The 20,171-nt window shown below is 38.8% G+C and overlaps 1 protein-coding gene and 1 long non-coding RNA gene across 3 annotated transcripts; both read right to left on the bottom strand.

Annotated features, from left to right (window-relative positions):
• Positions 1–262: 262 nt before the first annotated feature.
• LOC126823562 (uncharacterized) lies at positions 263–7,381 on the bottom strand. Of its 2 annotated transcripts, XR_007681218.1 has the most exons (6): positions 7,311–7,381; positions 6,175–6,221; positions 3,633–3,787; positions 2,159–2,323; positions 1,340–1,386; positions 263–297 (listed from the first exon to the last, which is right to left on the bottom strand). It is a non-coding gene; the product is annotated as an uncharacterized LOC126823562 (long non-coding RNA). The 2 variants fall into 2 exon arrangements; XR_007681217.2 differs by lacking the exon at positions 7,311–7,381 and having other exon boundaries at positions 6,175–6,249.
• A 1,011-nt stretch (positions 7,382–8,392) lies between these two features.
• Positions 8,393–19,472, bottom strand: LOC126824300 (uncharacterized). Its single transcript, XM_050553498.1, has 9 exons — positions 18,199–19,472; positions 17,069–17,209; positions 14,895–14,939; positions 14,233–14,371; positions 13,472–13,572; positions 12,202–12,254; positions 11,373–11,517; positions 9,748–9,845; positions 8,393–9,183 (listed from the first exon to the last, which is right to left on the bottom strand). The coding sequence occupies exons 1-9, from the start codon at positions 19,469–19,471 to the stop codon at positions 8,992–8,994; spliced, it is 2,187 nt and encodes a 728-aa protein (XP_050409455.1). The 5' UTR covers position 19,472; the 3' UTR covers positions 8,393–8,991.
• Between the last annotated feature and the right edge of the window lie 699 nt (positions 19,473–20,171).

Below are 20,171 nucleotides of genomic sequence, written 5' to 3'. Positions count from 1 at the left end.
ATAGCTGTGAAATGTGAACCAATGTAAACCCTGGTTACATTTTAAAATAAGATCTTATGATAAAATGAAAGACCTTATGATACAACGCGCACGCGCTAACCATTCGGTTATCCAGCGTTTGTGTCAGTCTTCATTAGCCGAGTTGCAGGTGTTGAAAAGTAATACGTTAAACCCCATTTCATATCTATTTAGGCATACCAAACCAACAAAAATAAACCAAGGCTTATAATTAAAAAAAACATTTATCAATGAGAATCTTATCCTCGGATATCAACCATTTTAACAAGCATTGTAGATCTGTAATAGAAAAGAATTAAAACAGAAGGTTAGTTTATCCTTAATATAAACTTAAAATCATTTTCATCACATTTTATCGAATCCAAATCCACAAAGTTGTATCGGGAGCTAAGTCAGCAAGACCTTGGCTGATCTGGAGCTAAGTCAGCAAGACCCTGGCTGATCTGGAGCTAAGTCAGCAAGACCCTGGCTTGCTAGCCTGGAGGTCGCGGATTCGATCCCGGAGTTGGTCGAGAAAGTTCATCGGGATTTTCCGGCGTGGTTTCTCGTTGTCAGTGATGCGGGACGGAGGGCCTGACAAGGACAGCTGCCTAGTCGTTAGGATGGGACGAACAGCCGAGGTCGTGTGTATACATTGAGTGCACGTAAAAGATCCCTTTGCAGTTGGAATTCGATATAAGAGTAGGCCGTAGCGCCACTGTCCGGGCAAAATTTACCTCATAGCACACTGTATGGCGTATGCCCGTCTTCATTAACCCAGTCGGAGCAGAACAGTAGGACGTTAAACCCCATTTCATTTCATTTTATTTCCCAGATATAGTGTAGTGATTAAAACTGGTAAAACGTTTATCAAGTGACTAGAATTCATCATATTTGTCACATAACAATCTGATTAAATACAGATATATATTTCGTTTCGTTTTTTTATACTTCGATGTCCTCCACTACAGGAAGATCTGACCAGTTGTGGTGGAAGGTTGTGTCAGGGATCATATGAGCGGTTTTTGACCCTATGACGTCAGACATTTGATTAACCAACCAGCGTTGATGTTCCTAGTGGGATACCCACCTTTCCGTGCATTGCACGCCAAGAACTCGTCGTAACAGACCGTTTCATTGGCTAATCCCTCGCATCACCCAAAACGTGGCTTATATAACAAATCTTCCAGATACTGTTTTGATTAGAATTTCACGCTCAGATAATAGGTTAACGAGTCATATTTTGCAGTTTGATGTTAAACCCACTTTTATTTATCGTGCCCTGTGAAATCTTGGACACCCCCTTTAAACCCATTAAAGATGAAATACACCAATCACTTACATTAAGTAAAAATTCTCTGAACTCAGTCGTAGTAACCAAACCATCGGCTGAAAATAAAGTTGTAGTTTTTTTTTTAAAAAATAGAAATAAAAATCGTAATTAACTTGCTTAAATCAGTTTGTTGTAGGATGACATATATATGAAACATCCACACCAATGTTCAAATTATCGCTCCAGAAGCAGAAGAGTTGAATGTCTACCAAACACAACGCCAACATCATTGTTACGGGAGGGGGGCCGTTGAATGTCTACCAAGTACAACGCCAACATTATTGTAACAGAAACAGAACTGTTGAATGTCTACCAAGCACAACGCCAACATCATTGTTCCAGAAGCTGAACTGTTGAATATCTACCAAGCACAACGTCTACATCATTGTTCCATTAGTACAGTTGTTGGCTTGATAATCGTAAGCAAAGAATACGAGTGTGTCTATCAATCACCAAAATTATTTCAGAAGTGCAAATGTGCAACATTAATCATCCATTGGTGTTCAGCCAAACCATTACCTCCCCACTCCGTGCCCCCAAACCACTATGCTATAGTTACCAAAGCACAACCACGAACCACATCAACAAGTGATGATGATGCTGATGCTGGTGGTGATGCTGCTGCTGCTGCTGATGATGATGATGGTGGTGGTTGTGGTGGTTGTGGTAAATGATGATGATAATAATGATGATGATGATGGTGATGTTTAATGATGATGATGCTTGGTGATGATGAATGGTGATGTTGAATGATGAATAATGATTAATGATGATGATGATGGTGATTATGATGATTACATGATGATGATGGTCCCTTCCAATACTTACCATCAGTATCAACTTTCGTGACCAAAAGCTCAACGTCAACCGTGTCCAAGCTTCCAGAATTATCCAAATCCAGGTTTTTGAAGACATGTTCAGCGAAGGCTTTCTCATCATGATAGGTTTTGAACCATTGAGTGATAAATTCTTTCTTCTCTACCCCATTTTGGACTACGTGAAGAGGAAGAAAATTAATTGAGTTTTATCAACACAAGAAAATGACATGAAGTGGAGTGTTTTTTTTAACTTCCTACTTTTCTACACCGACCGGGCTGATGAAGACCGACATACTACGCCATGCAGTGTGTTATAAGGGAAATTGTGGCCAGACATCAACACATGACGAGTTATTGAAGCTCATATGCAACGAAATGAAACGAATCTCTGCGAATGAGGCGGGCGACTATACAGTTTACTCTTGTTACGAATTCAGTCAATGGTTCTTTTGCGTGCACACCACTGCACCACTGACATGATGGAACAACACCGGACTGATGAACTTTCTCGGTCAATATCTGGATCGAACCCGGGAACTAAACTCTTGGTAAGCGAGTCAGCGCCTTATTCACTGAGCGACCGTATTGGCTTCCACGATAAAAGCAACTTTCCTTCATTTGTCTGTAAAATTAAATTACCTGACGTCCATTTCCTCGACACCCACTGGCTACCTACCCGTATTCACTGAGCGACCGTAGTGGCTCCCACGAAAGAGCAACTCCCCTTGGCACCTACTTCCTTTAGGAACTGTCTCTTATAGGACGATGTCCGCTGACAGTTCCTGTCGCTTTATATATAGCTGCAATATGAAAATACGGTAAAATACCGCTCTTCCCCACCTTTTTCTCAGGCTATTTTGGAATCCTTACCTTCCATTTTTCACCCAGAATGTTTATTTTTCACAAAAAGGGATCATTTCTGGTCATATCTGACATACATTTATGATAATTCAACACTATGTTTAAGTAGAATTTAGCGATTAAATAAATATGCGGTCTACGCATGTTCGAGTCTCGTAATGGCTGGTCAGTTTAAACGTATTTTGTGTATGTTTATAATCGCAAACTTCTGCTTGATAATAGTGTTGAATTATTATAAATGTGTATCAGCTGTGGCAAGAAATGACTCCTTTTGCAAACAAAGAAGAATCAGGGTGAAAAATAGTCGGTAAGGATTCCAAAATAGCCTTAGACCAGAGGTGGGGATTGGCGGTATTTTCATATTGAAGGTACATGTATATAGAAAGCGATAAGAACTGTCAGCGGACACCCTCCGATCAAAGACAGTTTCTAAAGGAACTACTTGGCACCTATTGCGTGACGCGAAACCTCCTATTCCTTTGACAGATTCTAACTTCGTCAAGGGGAGGAGTCATGCTGATCTCCAGTACACGATATAACCATACAGATTACGAAGGGCGATGAAAGGACAAAAACTAGGACTCTTTCATCATATCAATTGATTAAAATCGAATTATACGTACAGTCCAGGTCATATTTCAAGACGAAGTCAATAGCTATGTTCAGTTTTGTTAAGACGCCATCATCATCTCGGTCCAGGTGTTTTACGACCAGATCAATCACCTGTCTCTCTGTCCAGTTGCTGTGGTTGGTGTGTTTACAAGGTGCAGCTAAAACACTTCAAATGTAAGGGAAAGAAAAAAGTTTAAAGTCTCGTTTGAGATTTAACGTGTCTTTTTTGTTTGGTTTAAACAGTATTTTATTTAGGGGAACATCAGTATTTACAATTTATCATTTAAGAGAATATAAGTGAATAGGATGCAGTAACAAGCAAAACTGCTTATATAAAACTGTCTATTTCTATGGGTAAGTGTGGTGCACTAGTATAAAATTTACATTTTATGCACCAACCGCCATGTAGAACGATGGGGGACAGTTTTCACCAGAAGAGGTGTTATACTCTACTCTAAATTCGATTTACATGTGTCAGTGGAATTTGATTCCAATAGTTTACACTGGCCTCTGTTGTACGCCCCATTCTTACATGGGGAACCAGATGGGAAAATGGAATGAATGTAAGAGATTTACAAGGGAAAAATAGAATTAATGTAAGGATTTACAGTGAAACAATGGATTTACAGTGAAACAATGGAGTGAATGCAAGTATTTACAGTGAAACGATGGAGTGAATCCAAGGATTTGCAGTGAAACAATAAAATGAATACAAGGATTTACAGTGAAGCAATGGAATGGGTGTAGGAATTTATAATAAAATAATAGATGCAAGGATTTACAGTGAAGCAATGGAATGTGTGCAGGGATTTACAGTGGAATAATGTAATGGATGCAGGGATTTATAGTGAACCAATGGAATGAATGCATGTGACTGCATTGAAACAATGGAATGGGTGTAAGGATTAAAAGTGAAACAATTACTCGATGTCCGGATATGCAGTGAAACGATCAAATGGATGCAGGGATTTGCAGTGACCCAATAGAATATATGTAGGATTTACAGTGAAACGATCAAATAGATGCAGGGATTTGCAGTGAAACAATCAAATGGATGCAGGGATTTACAGTGACACAATAAAATCTATATAGGGATTTACAGCGAGATCAAATGGATGCAGGGATTTACAGTGAAACAATTGAATCGGTGTAGGGATTTACAGTGTAACAGTGCAATGAGTGCAGTGAATTACAGTCAAACATTAGAATGGGTGCAAGGATTTGCAGGGAAACAAAGGAATCAATGTAAGGATTTACAGTGAAACGTAGGTGCAAGGATTTACAGTGAAACAATGGAATTGGTGCAGGGATTTATAGTGAACAGTTGAATGGGTGTAGGGATTTACAGTGAAATAATGGAATGGGTGCAAGGATTTATATGGAATGGCTGTAGGGGTTTATAGTGAACAATGGAATGGCTGTAGGAATTTATAGTGAACAATGGAATGGCTTCAAGGATTTATAGTGAACAATGGAATGGCTGCAAGGATTTACAGTGAAACAATGGAATGATTGTAGGGATTTATAATAAAATAATGGAATGTGTGTAAGGATGTACAGTGAAACAATGGAATCGATGTAAGGATTTACAGTGAAACAATGAAATGGGTGCAGAGATTATCAGGGGTACCGAATAAAGGGTTTAATGTGAACAGTGTTATTGAATAGAGAGTTTTACTATGAAACAACGTAATGGGTAAAAGGGGTTTAACCTAAATAGGGTAAAGGGTTACAAGCTGTATATAGTCCATGAGCGTGATTTGGGTAATATATATAGTAATCCCCAATCTCATTAAAACACAGATCCTATTTCGTTTCGTTTTTATAGTTCAAAATTTCGTTTTACTTTTCTTTACTACACTAGGATCTGGAAGAGTTGTTATGAAATCCTTATACGGCATTTAGTAATTGAACATATAATATAAAAACACAAATTTATATGGAAAATAACCCGCGTTCTGCTTGGTCTGAGGGATTAGCCAATGGAACGGTGTGTTGCGGTGAGTTCTTGGCGTACGGAATTGTGGATATCCCACTAGAAACATCAACGCTGTTTGGTTAATCAAAAGTCTAACGTCATAGGGTCAAAAACCGCTCGTATAACCCCTGACACGACCTTCCACTACAACTGGTCAGATCATCATGTAGTGGAGACCATCGAAAGTATCCCTTGTAAGTTAAAATTCTAAACTAGTTCAGTATTTACAAAGAAATAATGGAACACAAAATTAACGGATACGAGTTGATACCAATATCAAGATTTGAAACCTATGTATTATACGAGTTTATACCACTATCAAGATTTGAAACCATAATATATGATACCAGTTGATACCAATATTAAGATTTGAAATCTAAATATGATACGAGTTTATACCAATATCAAGTTTTGAAACCTAAATATGATACGAGTTATACGAGATTATATTAATATCAAGATTTGAAATCGGGAGATGATACGAGTTTATACAGGTATTAAGATTTGAAACCGTGAGATAATATGAATTTATAGATCTCCAGGTATTCAGATTTGAAACCTTGCTATGATTTTACCTGGCAATAATGGCAGCTAAAACAATTACAGCGTTCATCTTCTTTATCTGAAATTGATCCCACAATATATTATGTTCAGGGTCAACAATTTAATGTGATTTTATCGAGAAAAAAAATATTTTGTTCCCCAAAAATTTTAAATTGCCAAGGAATATTATTGTGGCAATTTTGAAACTTGTATTCACATTTGATCGATTCCCTTGAAACCCTGCAGTTATCTGCTGCGCTATGACTCAACTAATCCAGATAAATTGCTTCAGTGGCATTTAGTAATAGAACTGGAAGATACGGGTCACAATTCTATAGAATTCAATTACTGCTTATTACTGAGCGACGCTTCGACTGTCATTGCTTGATAATGACTAGAGAAACCTATAGTCGAAACGTCACTCAGTAATAAGCAGTAATTGTATTCTATAGAATTGTGACGTGTATAAACTAATCCAGACACTGGACGACTCTCGTGCAAACCAGCACCCGCAAAACTCTTTGAAAACCAATATGTTATAATCTATAGGTTCTTAATGGATAGTAAAGCGTCTATATCTCAACGATGGATTGACAAATATGTCTTAAATTTTGTACACAACCTAATAAGAGCAGCCCATGCGTGGCCGTATCGTGATAGATCATTATGTATTATACCAAGTAGCATTCAGTGGCGTGGCTAGAGTATGTGCCCTGCCCCCCCCCCCCGCGCACACATACACCCCCTACCCCCATTTCAGACAAATACAAGACGTACAATAGAATCGCTACCATTATCGGGTATTTCCGACAGTAAGAAGTAGTATCATGGAAAAACAAAATTGCGTAAGACACCTTGTATCTTTTTAATGTCCTGACAGAAGAAACGATTTGCTTCTAAAGGCAGTCGACCAATAGTGCCGCCCACCACGCCACGCCTCGCCTCGACCTAGACTCACTGGCGGGTGTTTCCGACAGTAAGCAGTAATTTCGTGGAAAAAGAAATTGCAAAAGACGCCTAACTGTATCTTTTTAATGTCCCGACAGAAGAAACGATTTGTTTCTAAATGCAGTCGACCAATGCCCCGCCCAGCCCCGCCCCAGACACGCTGGCGGTTATGCCTCTTTAAACGACCCTAAATATGTATAAAAATATTCAGTAATCTTACCAAGAGGTATGGTCCAGTCTAGATCTATATATAAGGCATGAAGGCTGTGGGATATTTTTTGTCGCCGCCATTAATTTCTTATCTGATACCCGGAGGTTAAACGTGACTTACAGTACTCGCTATCTTATCTCACCTTACCATCAGATGGTACCGATCTAAACGCAATCTAGATCAGCACCAATAAAGTCGGTTAACGGATGATTGCACAGTCGTCAAACCTCAGCAGATTCCAGTACCTTACATGTTGGGTACCGGAATCTGCCGAGGTTTGCCGAGTGATGATTGCAGAGAGAGAGAGAGAGAGAGAGAGAGAGAGAGAAATGGGGTTTAACGTCCACTCGACACAAACTAGGTCATTTCGGGACTAACATATGGTTTAATTTTATTTACACAATTCGCTTGCGCGTAGGTGTCTTTAGTAGTGGGAGGAAACCGGAGGACCCTGAGAAAACCCACGAGGTTGGACAGGCGACCCTACTCCTTGTCACGTACAACCGGGGATTCGAAACCACGCCAGTCGACTCAATGACAGACTTTATGATACAGCGCGCGCACGCTAACCATTCAGCCATCCAACCCCCCTGATGATTGCAGAGAGAAAGAGAAAGGGGGGGGGGAGTACCAACAAAGAATGAGATGGCCTGGTTGGAGAAGAGAGGGAACAGAAAGAGAAGAAATAAGGAGCGAGAGAAGTGGGGGGGGGAACCTCCACTCAACACAAATTAGGTCATTTTGGGACTAACAAGGAGTTCAATTTATTTCAATAATTCGCTTCCTCATAGGGGTCATTTGCAGTGGGAAGAAAGCAGAGGATCCGAAGAAAACCAGCGAGATTGGACAGGGGTCATTTGCAGTGGGAGGAAACTGGAGAACCCAGAGAGATCCCAAGGTGGTTGACAGGCAATGAACAGCAAGAGTCCTCTTAAAATTAAGAGCTGCTAGTGGTAATATTTGTGACCTGGCATATAATCTCCTCACAGTGTACAAAATAACATTTTATCTTAGGTGTGGAGACTCTTGTCTTAGTTAATCTGGAAATGACCTTGTTTAGTGCTTCAACAATAAGTAAGATAATAATAACGTTATCATAGACCATAAAATCCTTTATCTTTATTTTCGATCACAATACAGGGGCGACTACTCTATTTAAAGGTCTAATTGGGGTCAGACCAACACATAATTTCCCATTGAATTTAAAGTAAATACACATCTCTTCGCCTAGCTGTAGCTTTTAGGCGAATTTCTTTATTCCACTGAGCAGCATATGACTATGTCTTGCTCCAAGCTTGGTCATGAAAAATTATGAGATACAAAAATATCCGCAGCACATACATGTATGCGGTAACCAAATTCATGTTAAATCCTTCGCCCTCAGAATCATGAACTTTGTACTGCACTGTGACAAGGAAAAAGAAAGCTATAGGAATAGCTTACTACAGAGATGACCCGGAAAAAAAATCCACTAGGTTGGACAGGCGACCCTGCTCCTTGTCACAAACAAAAAGGGGAATCGAAACCATGTCAGTTGACTCAATGATACTGCGTGCACATACTAACCATTCGGCCATCACCCCCCCACGCCCCCTAAATGGTTTAGAATTTGAAAGAAAGAAAGAAGGTAACACAGCCTATAAAGTAATAAATTTAATAATATAAAAATATCACACCACAACCAATCACATCAACGTCTTGCTGTCAGTTTTAATCTATGCATATTCGTGACAAAATGTTGCGGTAATTTAGCAGACACAATTAAGTTACGTCCATCCTGGAATTCTGGGATCACTAAACTTTTGGCATGAAGATGCATTGGAACGTGACGTACTTTGCTCTGTCGTATTCCAAGTTTCTGCAGCATGTCTCCGTATAATTTCTAAAACAAAAAGAAACAAAGGGGTCAGAATATTTTTTTACATCCCGAATAGCCGAAAATAACAGAAGTTAGTCACCTTGTAGTGGAGTCGTAACCTGTAATTATCAAATAATTGCTAGTAAACCCCTATTTGCTCTGTCAAATGTTTTCTAGTAAAACCCCACTTGCTCTATCAAACATTTTCTAGTAAAACCCTACTTGCTCTGTCAATGTTCGCTAGTAAAACCCCACTTGCTCTGTCAAATGTCTTCTAGTAGAACCCCACTTGCTTTGTCAAATATTTGCTAATAAAACCCCACTTGCTCTGTCAAAAAGCAATCCTAGTAGAATCCCACTTACTCTGTCAAAAAACCAGATTCTAGTAGAACCCCGCTTGGTCTTTCAAAAAACAATTCTAGTAGAACCCTGCTTGGTCTTTCAAAAAACAAGATTCTAGTAGAACCCCACTTGCTCTGTGAAGACAAAAATATGCTAGTAAAACCCTACTTGATGTGCCAAAAGATATTTTTGAGTAAAACCCCACTCACACCACTCACATGAGACTATAAATAACTGTGTACAAACCTGTGGTACTAGTTTACTAAAATGTGAATATTTATGATCTCCTAGGATTGGAGTATTTAAACCAAAACCAAGATGGACACGAATCTGATGCTTCACACCTGATAAAATTACACAAATTTTTATATTTATATGATTATTAATAGAGAGGGAGACAGAGAGAGAGAGAGAGAGAGAGAGAGAGATGGGGTTTAAAGCCCACTCGACACAATTTAGGTGATATTGATTTCGGGAATAACATATGGTTTAATTTTATTTCAATAATTCGGTTGCGCATAGGGATCTTTAGCAGTGGGAGGAAACCAGAGGACGTAGAGAAAACCCACGAGGTTGGACAGGCGACTCTACTTCTAGTCACATACAACCGCGGAATTGAAACAACGCCAGTTGACTCAATAACAGACTTTATGATACAGCGCGCACACACTAATAATTCGGCCATCCAACCCCCTTCCCCATCAATAGCTATATGCATACCATATAGCTGTGAATTGTGAACCGATGTAAACCCTGGGGCTTGTTTCACGAAATTTTAACTAAGATAAAATCCAAATTTTAGTAATTTGATTGGATAATATTAGATTGATTTTAGTGCTTAGCCAATCAAAATTGAAGTATCTACTAAAATTTGGATTTTATCTTTTGTTAAAATTTTGTGAAACAGGGCCCAGGTTACATTTTAAAATAACATCATGATATGAAAAGCCCAGTTGGAGCAGAAAGTAGGGTGTTAAAGTTAAACCCCATTTCATAGCCCCTCAAATACATTACAGTAATGGCTGACATTATATTAAATATTATTATTATTTTTATTTAATACAATAATGGCTGACATTATATTAAATATTATTATTATTTTTATTTAATACAGTAATGGCTGACATTATATTAAATATTATTATTATTTAATATAGTAATGGCTGACATTATATTAAATATTATTATTATTTAATATAGTAATGGGTGACATTATATTAAATATTATTATTATTTTTATTTAATATAGTAATGGCTGACATTATATTAAATATTATTATTATTTTTATTTAATATAGTAATGGGTGACATTATATTAAATATTATTATTATTTAATATAGTAATGGCTGACATTATATTAAATATTATTATTATTTTTATTTAATATAGTAATGGGTGACATTATATTAAATATTATTATTATTTTTATTTAATATAGTAATGGCTGACATTATATTAAATATTATTATTATTTAATATAGTAATGGCTGACATTATATTATATATATTAGAAATTATATATATTTGACCTAGCTAGTGAAGATGGGCATACAGTGTGCTATGAGAGAAATTTTGCCCAGACAGCGGCTCTTATATTGAATTCCAACAGCCAAGGTATGTTTTACGTGCACGCCAATGTGTATACAGGACCTCAATTTATAGTTCCACATGAATGACTAAAAGTTGTTCCTTGCCATGCCCTCGGTCCTGCACCATTGACAAGGGAGAACCACGCCAGAGTATCCTGCTGGAAATTTCTCGGCCATTTAACATCGGGATCGAATTGGAACAAGGTCCCTGTGGGGTTAGCGAGCCAACTTCTTACTCACCGAGCCAACACGGCTCCCCATAAATATATTAAAGAAATTACCGGTAGATGGCTGACATTCTATTAAAGCTGCTGTACCATTTTGTTGTAATATTTTATACTGTGTGACGGCTTCCACTGATTCGTTAATATTTCTCTTCTTCATAATTGAATAAAATTTTTGCTGATATTCTGGTTTAAGGGCCATCTGAAAAATAAACAAGTCAACAGTGAAGCTAATATCCCGACTCAATCCCCCTAGCTTCAAAACAGAGGGTAATGGGGTTTAACATCCACTTGACACAAACTAGGTCATTTCGGGACTAACATATGGTTCAATTTTATTTCAATAGTTCACCTGCGTGTGGTGGTCTTTATCAGGGAGAGGATTCCTGAGGACCAGGAGAAAACCCATGAGGTTGGACAAGTCAGGCTATTCCTTGTCACGTACATCATATCCATGCCACTTAATTGATTCAATGACAGACCTTTTGATCTAAGCCGCACACAAGACGAAACCATAGAAAACCAAAGAGGGATGTAATGATATGGTGTGCTGTGTGACTGTATGTATATCTTGGGACGTCTAGATTCTTCTCCGTAGATATACATACACTCACTGCACACAGGATATATGAACATACACAGCACACCAGATATACGAACAATCAATCACACAGCACACCAGACATACAAACAATCCCACAGCACACCAGAGATACAAACAATTACACAGAACACCAGATATACGAACAATCACACAGCACACTAGATATACGAACAATTACACAGCACACCAGATATATACGAACAATCACAAAGCACACCATATCATTACATCCCTGCAACACATATACATTATCTGACCACAAAGTTCTGTAATTTAACTTACCCTATGAATACCTTTTCCCATGTCGACCTCCGCCATTGGTATATTAATAATGCCTGAAATATTCAAATAAAAAACAAATGTTTTATCCAACAATCACTTATGAGTGATTTTAATGGTCAAAGAGAGAGAGAGAAACAGGGTTTAAAGTCCACTCAACACAAACTTGGTTATTTTGGGACTAATAATATATGGTTCAATTTTATTTCAATAATTCGCTTGCGTGTATGGGTCTTTAGCAGTCGGAAGAAACCCGGAGAAAACCCACGCCGGTGGACAAGTTACCTGACTCCTTGTCAAGTACAACCAGGGAATCGAAACCACGCAAGTTGACTCAATGACAGACAATATGATACAATGTGCACGTGCTAACCATTACCCCGTCCCCCCCCCCCACCAGGATTTAAAGGTCTACAGAGACATTAAGTAATGCAGGTGCTATAATTGTTTTAACTCAGTCAAGATATCCACCTAATGAACACCTACAAGTTCAAACGTTCTACCTTGATTAGAAACTTAGTTATTGTGTCCCTAAGTCTCAACTAATAAAATGGCTTATCTCTACATAGCCTCATCGTCGAACTCGGTCAAGACATTCACCTAATGGCTTATCTCTACATAGCTTCATCATTGAACTCAGTCAAGAAATTCAGCAAATGAACAAATTTGAATATTCTACTACGATTATTGTGTACCAAAGCATCGGCCAATCAAATTATCTGTTCTTAATGACCTTTTTTACCCAGTCGGTGCTGAAAAGTAGGACATTAAAACTCATTTTATTGCAATTCTTAATGACATATCTCTAGAAAAATACCCACGTTTTTCCATAAGTATGTAATGTCGTTTATGATTAATATTATAGTACCATTTATATTACATATGAAGAGCCCGGGGGAAGAACAATCTAAGTCACTTTTTCAAAGAACCCCAGTTAAGGGTGTCATCTGGTAGCAAATTGTATAAGCTTTCTGTTGAAAAATCAATTTCAGGTAAAAATGATCGGAGTCATATCGAACCAAGGCCCATCTGAAATGGCCTTCCAGACAAATACGTCCATCGTAACCTTTATTTGACCGTAGTCAGTTGTTGTACTAGTAATTATGATTCGTATTAAACATCATTTTGAAGTTGTAATTAAACCCACTTGTTATTCTGTTCATGTCTTGCATTCTCGTCCAAAAGTCTGTTTTGCCTTTTATGCGAAAAGACAAAATTGTGACTTAGATCGTTCTTCCCCTGGACTCTTCATATATTCGACATGACCACTTACCTTCAGGTAATTTAGGAACACCTTTAGTGATTGCCCAGTATTTCTTGATCACTTCCCTCCGTATAAAATAACCTTTTAATTCACTGGCCATTTCTGATGTTCTGAAAAACAATTATTTTTTACATGGAAAAGGGTTGCAGAAATTTCAAAACATCTCCAATTATAACAGCTATAAATTTATAGAACACAGCTAGAGTACTTGTGGATGTATTCAGCAGGTATCTAGCCAAACATTCGGTTTTTATATATTAAGGGGGGGGGGCAGACTGGAAAATCCCTAGCAACACTTTCTCGACAAGCATGAGGATCAAACATAGAACCTACCCTGGCTAGTGACCCAGGGCCTTTCTCACTGAGCCAAGGTGATCACGGTGGCTATGTGGGTAAGACGTTGGCTCGCTAGCCTGGAGGTCTGGTGTTCGATCCCTGCATTGGCCGAGAAAGTTCATCCAGATTTTCCGGCGTGGTTTCACCTTGTCAGTGATGCAGGACAGAGGGCCTGACAAGAGCAGCTGTCTAGTCGTTCGGATGGGACAAAAAACCGAGGTCCCGTGTACATATTGGTGTGCACGTAAAAGATCCCTTGGCAGTTGGAATTCGATATAAATGTAGGCCGTAGCGCCGCTGCCCGGGCAAAATGTCCTCATAGCACACTGTATGGCGTATGCCTGTATTTATTAGCCCAGTTCGGAGCAGATATGTTTAAATTAATGCTATATGGTCACATGTCTATCTCTAATATAAATGTGTATATATATTACCTGGCTAGAAGCATGACCCCCGTTGTTTCTTTATCCAGTCTATGTACCAGATGAAGAGTTGATAATTCACCTGTTGGATCCAGTCGTTCCGCTAAAGCAGGTAAAAGTTGACCTACACTCATATGTACACCTGGACCACCTGAAACAAACCAAAAAAACAAACTCAGAGAGAAAGACAGAAATGGGGTTTAACATCTACTCAACATAAAGTAGGTCATATCAGGACTAACATACAGTTCAACTTTATTTCAATAATTCGCTTGTGCACGTAGGGTTCTTTAACAACGGGAGGAAACCGGAGGACCCGGGGAAAATCCAAGAGGTTGGACAGGCCACCGTACTCCTTGTCAGGTACAAGCAGGGAACCGAAACCGAGCGAGAGAGAGAGAGAGAGAGAGAGAGAGAGAGAGAGAGAGAGAGAGAGTTTGACATCCACTGACACAAACTAGGTCATTTCAGGACTAACACATGGTTCAATTTTATTTCAATAATTCACATGTGCGTAGGGGTCTTTAGCAGTGGGAGGAAACTGGGGGAACCAGAGAAAACCCACGAGGTTGGACCTAGGGAATTGAAACCGCGTCACTTGACTCAATGACAGCCCTTTGGTATACAGCGCGCACGGATATTAAAAGGAAGATTTATATTTATACAATACTCACCATGTGATGGTAGACCGTATGGTTTATCTATAGCAATAATATCATCTGAAATTATAAATTTAATCTAATATTATTTTTATAATTGTTCGATTTATATAGCGCTTCATTACACACGAGTGTTTCTAAGCACATTCACAACAAAACAATTCAAAAACATTTTTGAAATAAATATGTTTTTAAGTTAATCTTAAAGCTCTGGATGGGAGAGGACTCTCGAAAAGTCTTTGGAAGATCATTCCACATAATATGAGTATGAAATTTGTAGGTAAAGTTGAAAACACTACGGACAGAAAATACACAAAGATTCATTAATTTTACTTTTTTCGTTACAAAAAACAATAAATGGTATTAAGCATCTTACTTTTCTTGGCTAAAGAAATGAAATGAAATGGGGTTTAACGTCCTACTGTTCTACTCCGACTGGGCTAATGATGACGGGCATATGCCATAGAGTTTGCTACGAGGGAAATTTTGCCCTGGCTGCCGCATTATGGCCTACTCGTATATCAAATTCCAACTGCCGTGGTATCTTTTACGTGCAAGCCAATGTATACATGGGCAGATGAAGATGGGCATGTGTCATACAGTGTGCTATGTGGAAAATTTTGCCTAGCCATCTCAAAATTTCAAATTCTAACTGTCGATTTTTCATCCCATCCAAATGACTAGACAGCTGTCCTTGTCAGGCCCTCCTTCTTGCACCACTGACAAGGGGGAAACCACATCAGAAAATCATTATGAAATTTCTCGGCCAATGCAGGGATCGAACACGCAACCTCCAGGCTAGCGAGCCACCATCTTACCCACTTAACCACCGTGGCTCCCCTGTCTGGGCTGAAGAAGATGGACATACAGCCAGAGTATCTTGTGACTCTTCTTGGAATGTACATACAAATGTTCACGGGGAATCTTGGTTTTCTGTGCCATCCGAAAAACTACATATGGACAAGAGAGAGTGGGAAATGAGGATTAACGTCAACACAAACTAGGTCATTTCGGGACTAACATATGGTTTAATTTTATTTCAATAATTTGCTTGCGCGTATGGGTCTTTAGCAGTGGGAGGAAACCGGAGGACCCGGAGAAAACCCACAAGGTTGGACAGCGACCCTACTCCTTGTCACGTACAACCAGGGATTCGAAACCATGCCAGTTGACTCAATGACAGGCTTTATGATACAGTGCGCACGTGCTAACCATTCGGCCATACAACCCCCCACATATGGACAAGAGGAAACAAGGCTGAGAGAGAGAGAAATGGGGTTTAACGCCCACTCGACACACACTAGGTCATTTTGGGACTAACATATGGTTTAATTCTATTTCATTAATTCGCTTGCGCGTAGAGGTCTTTAACAGTGGGAGGAAACCGAAGGACCACTCGAGACACACTAGGTCATTTTGGGACTAACATATGGTTTAATTCTATTTCATTAATTCGCTTGCGCGTAGAGGTCTTTAACAGTGGGAGGAAACCGAAGGACCACTCGAGACACACTAGGTCATTTTGGGACTAACATATGGTTTAATTCTATTTCATTAATTCGCTTGCGCGTAGAGGTCTTTAACAGTGGGAGGAAACCGAAGGACCACTCGAGACACACTAGGTCATTTTGGGACTAACATATGGTTTAATTCTATTTCATTAATTCGCTTGCGCGTAGAGGTCTTTAACAGTGGGAGGAAACCGAAGGACCACTCGAGACACACTAGGTCATTTTGGGACTAACATATAGTTTAATTCTATTTCATTAATTCGCTTGCGCGTAGAGGTCTTTTACAGTGGGAGGAAACCGAAGGACCCAGAGAAAAGCCACGAGGTTGGACAGGCGACCCTACTCCTTGTCACGTACAACCGGGGATTCGAAGGAACCGGGAATCGACTAGTGATTGCACAATAGCCATTCCTACCAATAATGATGCAAAAATAAAGATTTTCATTGTTCAGTCCCATCTGAACAAAAAGACAAGGGGAAATGAGACTGGAAGATCCCGATGGAAGATACCGATCAAAATAGTGGTATCACAGTGATACCGATATTTTGATCGGTGATACTATCGCCTTAAATTATTTTGAATGAAAAAACTCATCAAATAATCAAACCGTGTGACAGATTCACCGAGCTGCTGTGGCCCCTTTCATAATAAATCAAAAATAAAGAAAAACCACAGACCTCTGTCATATACAATGCTTTTTTTCAGAACATCAACCACCATAAAAGATGGTGTTTTCATGATGTTGGGTACTTGATGTTTTAAAATTCGGAAACCTTTACTGTCAACGGGTCCACTGAATCTTGCTCTTGTTTCTGAATCTGAAATAAGAAATAAGATAGTAACATACCATGATTTGATTTTAGAATAATGTGGTACGATTTTTTTTTTTTTTGAATCAGGGTGGCTAAGTGGGTAAGACGCTGGCTCGCTAGCCTGGAGGTCGGGTGTTCGAGAAAGTTCATCCAGATTATCCGGCGTGGTTCTCCCTTGTCAGTGATGCAGGACGGAAGGCCTGACAAGGACAGCTGTCTAGTCGTTCGGATGGGATGAAAACAGAAGGTCCCGTGTACACATTGGCAGCACGTAAAAGATCCCTTGACAGTTGGTATGATTTTTTTATTTAAAAACTTTGTTGCACTATCAGATCTTTAGCTGTGGTAGGGAAATGAAGGAATCGGAGAAAAACCATGAGGTTGGGTAGGCAACCGTACTCCTTGTCATAATATATATACAAGTTTCGGATCGAAACTACACGACTTGACTAAATGACAATCCGTAAACATACATTATGCAAGCGCTAAATCTGCCTATTGCAGGTTTTTCTTTAGGCCTGAAATGTTATCTAAAGTATTAATTAGACATTAATTAACTTATCCAGACCATAATCAACTCTTGATGCCATCGCTAGCCTGCGATATTTACTGGATTATAGTGAGAACTGCCAGCTCTTTATCTAATCTCCCATAATGTATCTTTAACTATGCATGTACATGTATGATCTAAACCGCCAAACATTACAGGCCTGGAAATAACAGTTTTAGATGTACCTGACAACATGTCAGGCACTAATGAAATAGTATCCTATATTTTCAACTTAGTGCCTGACATGTATTAATAATTTCAATAAAAAAGACAAATCAAAGCTGGACAAAATGACAGGCACCATAGGTTTTGTACCTGACAAAACCTGATCTGTGCCTGACATTGTCTGTGACAGGTGCCTTATTTCCAGGCTTGCATTAGACCATACAAACACCCCACCAATCCACGTATAGGTTAATTACTCTGGACTATATGATATAATCACCTGTCTTATCAGATTTTGTTCCCTGATTTAATTCCCTTCTTATCTTCATTGCGATATCATAAGCTTTCTCTGGACCTTTTTGATTTGGTTTATTTGGCTTCTTCACATTGTCGTCCATCAGAGATTGCTTTATCTTTTCCATCCTAACCTGATCTTTCACTTCCTGATCCTTAGAAGACTTCACCTCGGACATATCCTGATTTGTCGATTGTGACAAAGATTCGCTCGCAGCACCCATGTCCATTCCGAAATATTGTTCATCAATTGTGTTAAGATTTGTTCTGCTTTCTTCCAACTTACTACTGATATTTTTTATTTCTAAATCATCGTTCGTTGAAAATTTTGTTTTATATTGTTTATTGTCATCGTATTCAAAATACTGATCATCAATAAAATTATTATTTGATGTGTTCTTTTCGTCCAAAATGGGTTCGTTGGTAGAATTATTTGAAGTGGTTTCGACATTTTGATCGGTATCTACAGGTTCATTTATCACCGGTAAATGCGTGGCATTATTAGACCTATATTGTTTATGATGTTGCTCTTCTGGGTTAACACTTGGTGAATACGTAAAATATTGTTCATCTATGAAATTACCACCCAAATCTTTATCGTCATTATTAGCACTAGAAGAAGCCAGTAGATTGTCATTTAGCGGATATCTTGAACGAGTACTTGAGTGAGGAGGTGGGCTGGGATTGCCGTTTGCAGGATATTCTGAAGAAGACCCTGAGTGAGGAGGTGTGCTGGCATTGCCGTTAGATTCTGAACAAGACTTTGAGTGAGAAGGGGCATTCTGAGTAGAAATATATTTAGAGTCAGGGACATCAGTAAGGTTCTTCCTTCTGGGTCCAGAGTAAATTTTCCTTTCTCGCGATTTGTCATCACGAAGTTCGCGGGGAGGAAGCATATGTAATCGTGGTCGGTTTTGTCGGTTTTGACGATCTAATCGCACAGAGTGACGATCCGATCCGTAAGTGATCTCTTTTTTATTTGAAACCTCCGGCATCTTTAAAAGATTATCAACTAAAGGGTGCTTGAGTTTTGACGTTGATCCGTCCATTTTCGCGGAATCAGAATCCTTAAATTCTTCAATTCCAAAGAAGTCGTCATCTTTATCTCTTTCGGCGGAACTATTTGACGAATACCGCCTAGTGAAATGATATCTTTTTACATTACAAATATTCACGATAAATGCATGTAAACAACCGCTTTGTCGTATTAAACTTTGACTTTGTTGGAGACTCTTAAAAACATTCATGGAGGCTGACATATTGGATTATTTTTTAGAATAATTGTCCAGACGTTTGATAAACATCCGTTCTTTTCTATTTAAACAAAATGTCTGGATAATCCTATGCAATATGGGGGCCTTCGTGATTCTTTTGATTGTAGAGAAACTGATTAAAGGGAGGTAATTTCAACGACGAGTGCTAAATTAGTGGATGCAGACCACACTAATATATTATGAAGATAATGATCACAAAAATAAAACATCATAGGCGTACGAGCCAGGGGGACAGAGCGGGGCAGCTGCCCTAACATTCGTGCAATCTGACTTTTCGGGAAAACAGTAAACTGAAAATTATTATTGGCAAAATAAAGTGCCCGAAACCTAATAAAACATTTAATTTTACTTTTCTTTTAATTGAATACCATGAATTTGTACTGAATTGACTATGGATTAAAACATTTTCTCTGAAGCCACTCTACTTTGTGTGACATTTGTCGGGCATCGATTAATATTTGTGAATGCAGCTGCAACAGTCTGATTGGATGGTTGAGTTCAGGTCGGCATAGAGAGAGATTCCTGTTACAAAACCACTGGACTTAAATTTGAAACTGTTTAACCCACAGGCTACAATAGCAGTAAAACGCATTTACGGCGGTTAGATTTTCAAAATTTTCACCGGGAGGGCGAGACCCCCTAACCCATCGACGATTGATTGGTTGTTTTGGATTCAGGTCAACCA

The sequence above is a fragment of the Patella vulgata genome, chromosome 6 (assembly GCF_932274485.2).
Source record: "Patella vulgata chromosome 6, xgPatVulg1.2, whole genome shotgun sequence".
Classification (NCBI taxonomy): Eukaryota; Metazoa; Mollusca; class Gastropoda; family Patellidae; genus Patella; species Patella vulgata.
The sequence above is the reverse complement of the archived record's forward strand: the minus strand, read 5'-3'. Positions and strand labels throughout refer to the sequence as shown.

Excerpts from the sequence above, each read along its gene's own strand:
- LOC126824300 (XM_050553498.1), bottom strand. The coding sequence starts at position 19,471 with ATGTCAGCCTCCATGAATGTTTTTAAGAGTCTCCAACAAAGTCAAAGT. Across the intron at positions 17,210-18,198 it reads AACAAAATCTGATAAGACAG|ATTCAGAAACAAGAGCAAGA; the intron begins GTGATTATATCA and ends TTCTTATTTCAG. Across the intron at positions 9,184-9,747 it reads TTAGTAAACTAGTACCACAG|AAATTATACGGAGACATGCT; the intron begins GTTTGTACACAG and ends TTTTTGTTTTAG.